Source organism: Amaranthus tricolor, chromosome 12 (assembly GCF_026212465.1).
Source record: "Amaranthus tricolor cultivar Red isolate AtriRed21 chromosome 12, ASM2621246v1, whole genome shotgun sequence".
Classification (NCBI taxonomy): Eukaryota; Viridiplantae; Streptophyta; class Magnoliopsida; order Caryophyllales; family Amaranthaceae; genus Amaranthus; species Amaranthus tricolor.
The window spans coordinates 3092501-3104349 of NC_080058.1; the positions used below are offsets into that span (position 1 = coordinate 3092501).

General features: G+C 27.4%; 1 protein-coding gene across 1 annotated transcript; it reads left to right on the forward strand.

Moving 5' to 3' along the window:
* The first annotated feature begins 4374 nt into the window (after positions 1-4374).
* LOC130828737 (IRK-interacting protein) lies at positions 4375-9178 on the forward strand. The gene is made up of 2 exons (XM_057694699.1): positions 4375-4917; positions 7509-9178. The coding sequence occupies exons 1-2, from the start codon at positions 4681-4683 to the stop codon at positions 8958-8960; spliced, it is 1689 nt and encodes a 562-aa protein (XP_057550682.1). The 5' UTR covers positions 4375-4680; the 3' UTR covers positions 8961-9178.
* Positions 9179-11849: the final 2671 nt, after the last annotated feature.

Genomic DNA, 11849 nt, shown 5'->3' on the forward strand with positions numbered 1-11849 from the left:
TTAAATGCAAATATTGTTAAAATCGATTTTTATAAATTTTAATTATGCACAATTACAGATATTAATAATAGAATAATTAAATTGGCAAATGTACTACTCAAATGAGACTATTAGGATAATTGAAAATATTAATAATTGAAAAATGCATTTGATAGAGTCAAAATCAATAGAATAGTGAAAAGTGAAGTAAATTTAGTGAGACTTAATATGACGAAAAAACCCACATAGAAAATCTTGATTTTTTTGAATGACCAAAGATATTCAAGTCCTTATCACTTTTGCAAAAGGCTAGTGATAGTAAATTTTTTTAAAAAAATTTCACAAATAGCATTGTACTTTCAGAATTTCACAACTTAACGTATAATCTAACGTTTTTTAGGCATTAATGTTTTGACAACTTAAATTCCAAAAGTATAATGCTATTTTGTGGAATTTTAAGGAAAAAAAAGGTTATTGTATTTAATGAAAAAAGACAAGGATAAAAACATAATTTCACAACTTAATGTATAATCTAACATTTTTTGGGCATTAATGTTACGGCAGCTTAAATTTCAAAAGTACAATGGTATTTTATGAATTTTTTAAAAAAATTTACTACCAACCTTTTACAAAAATTTGTGGCTATGATCTAGAATATCGCTTAAAAAATACATCTATAATCAAATTGCTCTGTGGTTGCCTTCTCTTAAAGATTGCTTGCTTGTATGGGACCATTTAACAATAATCCTACAAATTAATGTATAGTGAGACTTAATAAATTAAAAGTAGTGACAAATTGTAACCGAGATTAGGGGTGCATACGGTCCGGTTTGATCTGATTTGACAAAAAAATTAAACCACATAAAAAATTTCGATTTGAAAATTTTTCAGACCAGACCAGATTGTCTGGTCTATTTTTTTTTCTTTTTAAAGCAATTTTTTGCTAGGATAATGTGTTCATCTATATTTTCTAAAGAATTTTTTAAGGATATAAATTGGAATAAATAATAAACACCCAGCAAAAACTAAACACCAGTACACCGCAATTTTATAAACTGAAATTCCAAAAATAAAGAATTATATACTGAAAATAATAGAGTAGCAGCTAGAAAATTCTAACAGAACTATATATTGAAATCAAAAAATCAACAAAAAATTATTGATGAAAAATAAAAAAAACAACTGAAATTCCAATATAAAGAACTAAAGACTGAAAAAAAAAGAGTAATAAGCCCTAATAAACTACTCTAATACAGATTGAAAAATCGAAAAAATCGACAAATATTAATCGAGAAAATCCTTAAAGAGAAAGTAGAATACGTACATTAGAAAATTTAATACTTAATTTGTAGCAAGAAAATTCAAAATTGAGATCAGACCTATCTCTGGGTTTACAACTTAGGCTTTCACAATTTCATAGGCTTTAAGTTTATTTTAAAGTAGGCCTATTATCTTATCTCCATAATTATTATGGTTTTATGGTCCAGTTTAGTCCAAATCATTTAGACCATAGGTCAGATCAAATATGTAAATTATGATTTGGTCCGATTTAATTTGTGTCGTTTAGTTCTAACTAAGATATTCAATGAAAAAAATGATTAGTGTAATTGTCGAGGTTTGATTAGACAAAACTCTAATCCTTCTGTAATTCCATTTCATCGTAATAAAATTGAAAATTAAAAAATATTGTCATTTTTCAAGTAAATTCCAATTTTCTTTATGTCTCTTATCATTTTTGTCCAATACATTAAATCATCATTTTAGGAAAAAACTTGAGTGGTGCTCTTGATCAATTAATATGAAGTATAAAAATTTCACCAATTATTTATACTATGACTTTTTAGTCCTTTTATTATTTTTGTTATTAATCTTAATTGTTTTGTAAATGTGAGAAATTCTGATGGAGATAAGAAAACTTTGAAAAAAACAAGACATATATTTTATGTATTTTAGGCTTCAAATGGTAAACATTTCGTATAAAACTCATGCTACAATTATACTTATATATGTAAGTAGTTTTCAATCTAGTTTTGGAAGTAAGGAGTAAGAAATAAAATTATAACTAACAAATTTGATGGAACTATCAAAGATGCTTTGTATAAACAATAACACAATGACATATAATACACACTCTTTATGCTATGTACTCATTTATTATGTGCTAATGTGCTATAGTTTATATTTATATATAGTATATGTTTATTTTTATTTATTATATGCACTTTTATTTATCTAAAGTTATATACATCGTTTATTATTAACATTCAACTGCAAAAACAACATATTTATTAGTCTTATGGCTAGTATACATGGGTAAAGTTATATATACTTGTCTTTCCAAATCTCATCTAGGTGGGAGCCACTTAGTGATATTAGGATAATGAAATGAAAAATAATTAGTATTCTTTTTGTTTTCATTTGTTCTTCTCATTTATTTTTTTACGGATACCGACGCAAACTTAAAAGTCAAATAATTTTAATTGTGAGTTTTTAAAAATTCTAAATGTTGATATTTAAAAAGTACACATTGAAACAAATATATAAAAATCCCACATTGACATGTTTTTTTATATAGATCGATCAAAATTTATAGTCAAAATCTGACACTAAATTTTATAAATTTTTTTTGAGAAGAACATATAAATATAAATAGAGTATTTTAATTAAGGATGTGAAGAAAATATTTCATAAAACTAATGATATATTTTTTGTATCATGGGGTTAATAAAAGCTTGAGCAAACAAAAGTTGTCAAGTAGAAGTGTAGAAGCTTATGTATATTTGTTTTACTCACAAAATTACACCAAGGACAGTGTCCCCCACAATGTGCTATGTGCATAGGCAGATTGGCATTTTATAGTTCACCCGTGATATGTACTTGTAAATAGACGGGCATTTTCACAAGTATATGATCGAGGCTCCTAGCACCATGTGTGTATAGCTTGTAACTTCGTAAAGGTATCAAATACCATCACTTTCATTTTTGTGTGGGTACATATACTCTTCTACCTACATTTCAATATGCCCTCTCCTTTTCCATACAACCATTTCTATAAGGTTATATCTTCTAAAATTCAATTTCGACTAATAATATAGAGAATAACAATCGTTTCAAGTGGTATTTTATACTGTAATAAGTTTTATGTATATTATCATAGTTGTAAAGAAATGGTAATTACTTTGTTTTTGTCCTTTAAGTGTGTTTTACACAACTTTTATAGACTACCCTTTGTTATATGTAACATATACATCTTAATCTAATCCCAATGATATTCATGCTCTCCTTTAAACAACACATAATTAAAAATAATTATTTATCCTCAAAAATCATTTATAAAAATAATAAATTTCCTATTTAATTTCAATTAAAATAAAAACACCACCTCCATATAACATTATAGGAATTTAAAAACTATATGGTTAAGAATTTGATTGTCTACTAAATCATATTTGTAAAAAATAGTGTAAAATGTTACCATGAAGCAATCATAAGTAGTGACATATCTATGTATAGTGGTCACAACACTCGCAACTCACAACTTATAGAAAAACTCTAGCATACTCTTCGTTCATACTAATATTATTATGGACCAATATTTACACTTCCCTCCACTTCATTTTTATACTCTTATATTTCACTTCACTCCACTTTATTTTTATACTCTTATATTTCATCCCACTTCACTCCACTCTACTCAACTTAACTCTACTTTTATACTGTTACACTCCACTCTTAAAAAATTATAAAAATTTAACTTAAAAAAAATTAAAAATTAAAAATTAAAAATTTAAATTTAAATTAAAAAAATTAAAAATTTTAAAAATTTAAAAATTAAATATAAAAAAATTTTAAAAATTAAAATAAAAAATTAAAATTAAAATTAAAAATTTTTAAAAATTAAATAAAATTAAATTAAAATATTGTTTTCAAAAAGTTTTTTTTTTCAATTACTTTAGAGTATGTAATAAAGAGTGAAGAAAGTGAAGAGAGTAAGAATAAGAATTTTAAAACTAGATCTACACTATTTTAATATGTACCAAGTGCGCACAACAATTTCTCCAACTTATAACTCACACAAACTTCAACATTGTATAATACTTTCTTTATATACAATTCGCATCACTTATCTTTTAAGTAAAAATTATTGAAAATAAAAATTTTAAATTAAAAAATAAAATACAAAAAAAAGCAAATAAGAACAATAAACGCTTAAGATAAAAAAATATAAATTTGTAGATGAAATTAAGATCTACACAAAATGGTTCAAAATCAACGAGATATGGGAAGTAGCATCTCTTAAAGTCCAAACCATAACAAGGGCATTTTAGTAAATCAAAACTTTATTTTGCATAAATGGAGTAAATCCCACTTCTCACCTTCTTTTCTATCACATGCACACCCTTTTAAGTGAAACATATAATACAAATCCAAATCAGTAGAGAAAACAAAACAATAGAATACAATATAACTTACAAGCAATCCTCTTCTTTTTTCTCTTCTATGGCTCTCCAACTTCCTTGAAAAGATATGATTTTCTCCATCCTTTTAACACAAAAACAAAAACCCAATTTCATATCTCCCTAAATTTGATTACCCTTTTTTCTTTCATTCCTTCTCTTAACAAAAATGATAAACCTTTTCTTTCTCTAATCCCCAAAAAAGTTCATCAAAAAACAGAGTAATCCTCTGTTTATTGTGTTAATGGAAGCAATGAAAAGTGTTAATGGGGATGGTGGGAATATAAGTAGGGAAGAATTACAAGCAGCCATTGCTAAAGCTGTAGAACTTAGAGCTCTTCATGCTGCTTTAATGCAAGGAAATAATAATAACAACAGTCCTTCTCATTTTAAACATCTATCTGCTACTTCTCCTCCTTTCCCTTCTCATTCTCGTCCTTCCTCTCAGTTTTCTGGCCATGATTATCCTGTTTTCACTCCTGTAAGTCCTTTTTCCCTTTAATAATAATAATAATTATTATTATTATATTGTTATTATTATTATTTTTTTTTTTAAATTATTATGATAATTCATTTCATAAACAAAAACTTTACTAAAATAAAGATGTATAGCTTAGAATGCACAAAACTAGTCTACAAAAGATGTATAGTTTAGATTATTATTATTATTATTATTATTATTATATTTTTATTAATTCGGAGTACGTTAGAAATTCCAACAATAAATAAAGGAAAAGTAAATTAATTTTTAGACTTTGTAATATTAAGAATCAAACATCAATCACAAAGATAAAAAGAAAATGCCAAAACTATTAAACTAACTTATAATTAATTTTTCCTACTTTATTATAGAAAGTTTAAAATTTTTGATATATTTTTAGTTATTTTTATATAATTAGACTGTTTGAAAAATTAATTTACTAAAATATTAAATGGCGGGTTATAAATAAATTTATTACCGGCGGTCTTAAAAGTCTTGTTAGGTCGAAAGAGAATTCTCATTGAGGTGAGATGGAAAAAAATTGATGACATACCAAAAAATTATAGGAGGGAAAATTATTTTTTGGGGTTGTTATTATAAAAGGGACTTCCACGAATTTGTATGTAGCAATAATTGTTAATATTTATTGGCAATTCTGTAGGCTATTACAAAATCATATGGTATTATTTGACTTTTTTCAATAATGGGTTTGTGTGTACCAACCATTATGAGTATGACAATTCTGTTACTTAATTGTTTGAAATTGATTGCTCACATTCCCTCTATTTCTAGCCTCCTTATCAATTTGGTACACCTAAAAAAATCACTTCCAATATAACAAATTTTAAAATCTTAATAAAATATAATAAATTTAAAAAGACGGTAAAATGTTAATAATTGTTTACTCTGTTTATATGTGTTTGTCTCATTTATTCAGAAGATATAGAAATAATAGATTTCTTTGTTAATGGCCAAATTATGGTTAATATTTAGAATTTAACATAATCAATGTTAACAATTTTATTAAAACTTAAATAGAGAAAATGAAATTTGTAAATTTGAATTCAACACATGATGTTTTCTTCCAATATTGTTTTACCCAACATTTGACTTTTATTAAAGCTAGAATTAAAGTACAAGTATTTCTAACTTGATCTTCAACCCAATTTTTTTGACTAGAAATAAACCTATAAAACTTGATTAACTGAAGTCTTCCAATTACTTAGTCCAGGAAACAACTAAACTCTCTAATTTGTATGTATGATATATCACAAATTTTTATATGATATAGTATTATAGGGATGATTTATAAAATTAATTATTTTAAAAATTATATCCACAAATTCGCAAGGTGAAATGTTTCATTCAAAACAAGCTGATAATATATAACTAAGAACAAATATACAAATAATAATACTAGAATACTCTAAAGATTATTTTGAATTTGATTAGTGTTATTTTATGGTTAAATGTACACGATTATGATTAAAATTAATGGTCAAAATTAAATTAATTAGGTAAATACTGAATATATATTATAAGCTCCTAAATCATGTCATTAGTATTAATTTGAACTCTTTGAAATCAGTGATTCCTTGAGTAAAATTTAAGTCTTACCTTTCAACCTTCCTTGCATTTCAAGGCAAAAATTTACTTATGGTTGAGGTCAACTTTGCTTACTATTCCTTTTTTTTTTATTTGATGCTATCATTTGTTTTTTTCACAGTTTTTATGTGTTCCAATTAATTTATTTTGTAAAAAATATTGTGCGTTAAAACGAATTTAATAAAAATTCACTGTATATATTTTAAGTTCTATAAATATATAAAAAGTCATGCACGTTTCTTTCTCCTTAAATAGACTGTCAAAAACATCAAATAGGAATTATGTTAAAAGTTAGAGATACAAGGAAGACGGATTTCTCAAATCGGGTTTTGACTTCGGTTCAATTAATCATATTTGGCTAGGGCGGTTGATGATTAACTTTGAGGCCCTATTTATTTAATGTTTTCGAAATTTAAAGGCATAGAAACAAGTAACTAAATTAAATGGAGAAGTAAGTTTTTTTTAGTTGAAGTAATAATTTTTTTTTCCTGGGAAAAGTTACGAGTTTGATTCTCACCTAATCTAGTCTTTTCAACAGTCTATCTTATAATAAAAAAATTAAACTAAAACAAATCAAGCAATTTTCTTATGCCCCTCAAGTTAGGGGCTTGTATGGTCGAGCACTTGCTTGTGCCCAGAACCTCCACTGACATTTGAGTTACATGATTTGGATCCATGTCCAATTTTTTTAGATAATGATACAACATAACCTTAGGCTTCAATTATTATCTCAAACTTTAAGTTGAGTTTCCGGAGCCAACGTGACAAACTTGTTACGGGTTTAAATTTCATCGACCTTTCATTTCAAGCGAAATATCAGCGCCATTTATAAAAGGGACACATGCAGCATCCACAATTCTAGCCTAAAAAAGGCTCTCGTATGCAGGCATATATCAAACTAGCTTAAACTTTTTGTTGAAACAATTCCTTGTCAGTTTTGCTAGATTTTTAATAAGATGCTAATGAAACTCGTGCTATCTTAACAGAGTTATGAAGATGAGCCTTTACCAGGCTATGGACACATCCAATTAGCAACCCAAACAATAAGTGAAAGTTGGGAAGAAAGTGGGAATCAAAATGGTGTTCCATCAGGCTTATTACCAAACTTAGATCACAACCAATTATGCACTGCAGATGACACTAAATCAGTAACAAGCTCCTGCACAAATCACCTCACATTCCTACAAAATTCTCCAGGCACCGAAATTTACAAGTCGCGAAGAAGAAACAGTTTAGGAGACTTAAAATCGGTATCATCCTGCAACCAGTGTAAGCCTGCAAGCATAAGTACTGATAATGATAACAGAAGTACTACCAATTGTAAGTACTCTAACATTGTAGTGCCCTTAACCGATTCTCATATAACCGGCTCTCATCATAGGAAATCTCGAGGTATGATTCTTTCGTGGTTGTTTAAACGAAGGCAAAAGAATGAAAATTGCTCACCAGTAAGAACAGATCAATCCGAAGAAGTATCCCAAGTTGTTAAGGATTTAGGGAATGTATCGATTGAAGCGTTGAAAAAAGAGTTGATTGACGCGAATCATAAGAAAGACGCAGCATTATTGGAAGTTTCCGAGGTTAGATCTTCATTCAGGGAGTTAAGGAAGAAACTCGAGAATCTCGAGTCTTACTGTGAGGAGTTAAAGAAGGCCCTTAAACAAGCTGTTTCGAAACGCGATAAATTGGGTGATTACAAGAAAAACGTCGATGATTTTATGCCAGTGAGTGAAGATGTAATGATAGAAGGGTTTTTACAGATCGTTTCAGAAGCAAGATTATCGGTTAAACAATTCTGCAAGACTTTAATCGAGCAAATCGAGCAGAGTGATGAACAACTTACCGAGAATATAAACGTGCTGTTAAAACCCTATAAACTGTCGTTAAATTCGAGGTATTCTAAACCCATTTTCTACCATTTAGAGGCGATTATAAACCAAGCATTCTACCAAGATTTCGAGAATTGTATTTTTCAGAAAAATGGTATGCCTAAATTACTTGATCCTCACCAACAAAGACTAGCACAGTTTCAGTCTTTTGCTTCTTTAAGGAATTTGAGTTGGAATGAAGTATTAAAGAAAGGTACTAAGTATTACAGTGAAGAATTCAGTAAATTTTGTGACCAGAAAATGAACTGCATTATAATGACACTAAATTGGACTAGACCCTGGTCTGAAACCCTACTACAGTCTTTTTTTGTTGCGGCTAAATGTATTTGGTTGCTTCATTTGCTTGCGTTTTCTTTTTACCCGGCAGTAAATATCCTAAGAGTCGACGAGAACAGACCTTTTGAGTCGCCTTATATGGAAGATATCGTAAGCGATAAACAGAAGGGACACGGGCCAAGTCGGGTTAAGGTCATGGTTATGCCAGGCTTTTATGTGCAAGATAAGGTTTTAAGGTGTAAGGTTCTTTGCAGGTATAAATCTGTAGTATAATTATTTATGAAAAATTTATTTTTATAAATATTTTGATTTTAGTAATTAATTTGATTGAGGATATTAATTAGAGGGTTTTTTTTTATTGTAATGCAAGTAAACAATTGGTAGATTTTTAGTTGATTTGTTGTGTATTATTTCTGAAGGCTTTCAGTAGTTGTAAAGTAAATGGTGTATGATTCTTTCTTGCATTATATAAGTAGTCTGGTTTAAGTTTTGAACATGTTTTTTACAGTTCACTGTTGTAGGCTGTACCACCTGTAAGTTTGCTTTTGTAATTCTATTAGGTTTATTTCCGGTACTTTATTGAGTGGCTCAACTGTCCCCCCTAAGCATCTGGCTATGCATGATTTGAGGAGTTGGTGAATGGCTGAAATTGGTGTTTGATTTGATCAGTAAAATATATTAACTGATAAGTCAATTATTTAAGTCAGCTGCTATTGAGGTTTTTAGTAAAAGTATTTGTTAGTTATTAGTTATTTATTAGAGTAAAAATAAACTAAAAGCTAAAAACCAATAAAAAAACTATTATAAGTATTTTTTTTTTTTGTTAAAAAAAGCCATTTGGTAAGCACCTCACTCTCAAATTTTGTTTGTAAAATTAAACTTTACTTGTTTTGAATAGAAAGTGTTTACATTTTCACAATATTTAAGGCATTTTTGAAATTCCAAAAGACTTTTTTCTTCGAACTTGAGTTATGAACGTTTTATTTCTACTTATCTTTTTTTTAGATTTTGGGTCTTTCTTCTAAATTCGATAATTAAAAATTAAGTTTAATACGAATTTAATGCACAATAGTTATTGTGCTACACTCTTTGATCAATTCTTCATTACTCTAACCTACACTTTTTAACGACTCTCTAAATTTAAAACTAACGCATACTATTTTACTGTCCACCAAATTTATAAAAGGCCAAATCATTAAAAAAAACAACTCATATCACATATCAAGAGGTATGTAGTAAAAGTTAGATACTTTCTAACACTTAATAATACACTTTTCAATATTTCTATATAGCACTCATGGTTTTGGCATGCCATCATTTTGACACCCATCCTTATATAGTGGCTTTGGATTATAAATATAATAATAACAACAACAATTATAATAATTATTGTTACTATAATCCCACTAATGGGTACTAGACAAAATTACATATCCACTTTGGGTTTTTCACACATATTAAGGAAGATAAAATCTTTGAATTGTAGTAGGTATTATTTTAATTAAATAGTAGTGTGAAGTAATGATTGTATTGGAAGTATGAGGTTGTAGTGAGTATTATTTTAATTAAATAGTAGTGTGAAGTAATAATTGTATTAAAAGTAAGAGAGAGAAAATAATTATAAATAAAAGAAAAGTGGTAAATTAAAAGAAAAATAAGGGTTTTAAGGGGTAAAAGTGGGATAAAAACTTTCCAAAAATAAAAAGTATTCTAAAGTAGAAGAACTTATGAAACTACTGATTATAGTAAGGTGAAAGAACTTAAAAGTACGAAGGGAGTATTATCTAAAATGAAATAAAGTTAAAAATTTATCTACAAATCACATGTTAATCATTGTAAAATTAAAATTTTATCACCAAGCTACACGTTAATAATTATCATTAATATGACAATATCAAATATTTTTAATTTTAGTTTATTGTATGCAAGTCTTGAAATAGTGAATATTACTTTCCATCATAAAAGAACAAGATATATTATTATTATTATTATTATTATTATTATTATTATTATTATTATTATTATTATTATTATCTTTTTGCCTTTTCTATTTGTTGGTGCACCACCATGTATAAACAGTTGACCTTCTTGGTGCATATTCATCCCACAATATCATTACTTCATCACATTCTCCCCAATAGTGGAGATGGAATCTAACACATGAGAAACAAACAATATTAAATTTGTTTTTAATAATTTAAAAGTCCGAAAAAGATGCAAATTGTAATTTGGACTAGCTGAGAGCGGTTCACAAGCTTCCAGCCCACTACTTGCATTTAAAAATAAATCACTACAATAAATTTAACTTTTTACTAACATTAAAAAAAATACTACTGATTTATATTTTTAGTATAATAATTATTGATTTTTATTTTAAGTTTCAATATAAAGTAATTTAACGACACTTATTTGGTCTTTAGTGACATATGTAATTGTTACTATATTCTATAGTGACATTTGTGAGAAATGTCATTAGATCCTATGTAACAAAAAGCTTTAGTATTATTTTTTATTATGCTGCTAAAGGGTCTAATAAATGTCACTAAATCATCTATATATACTATTAGAAATTTAAAGTTGTAACATTTAAATAAAATGTCGCTAAATATATCCCACTAAAAGCAAATTATATTGTAGCGAATAGACATTAGTATTACAAATTGTTATATGAGACCGTTTTATTATACGATATATTTATACATTAATTAAATAGTTTAACTACTAGAAATTCATAAGAAAACTAAATTATAACACTTTCTTTTAACACCGTCTTACTCGCAAAATAGCGCGACTGATATTAGGACCTATTTAGGACAGGATTTTGACTCCAGGCCAGGCCTCTAGCCAGAGTCAACTCAAGGCTTTAAGGATAGGTTATGACTTATGAGCCTACTATCCATTTTTGATGTAGATCTAATGGGCTTTTCCACATAAGGGCACATGTTGAGCTCAATGATCATCTAAGACTAGAAAATACACAAATTCTTATAATGGGACGGTATCATCGTAAAACATGTCTCATACTTAGGTTAATAGTCTAATAAAAGAAACTTTTAGTATAATAAACCTTTTGTATAGACTCATCTCACAGTGAGACAGTCTCATACAAAAAGGGCTATAGAAAATATTGTAATTCTTGTCTTACATCTTTCAATATTATCA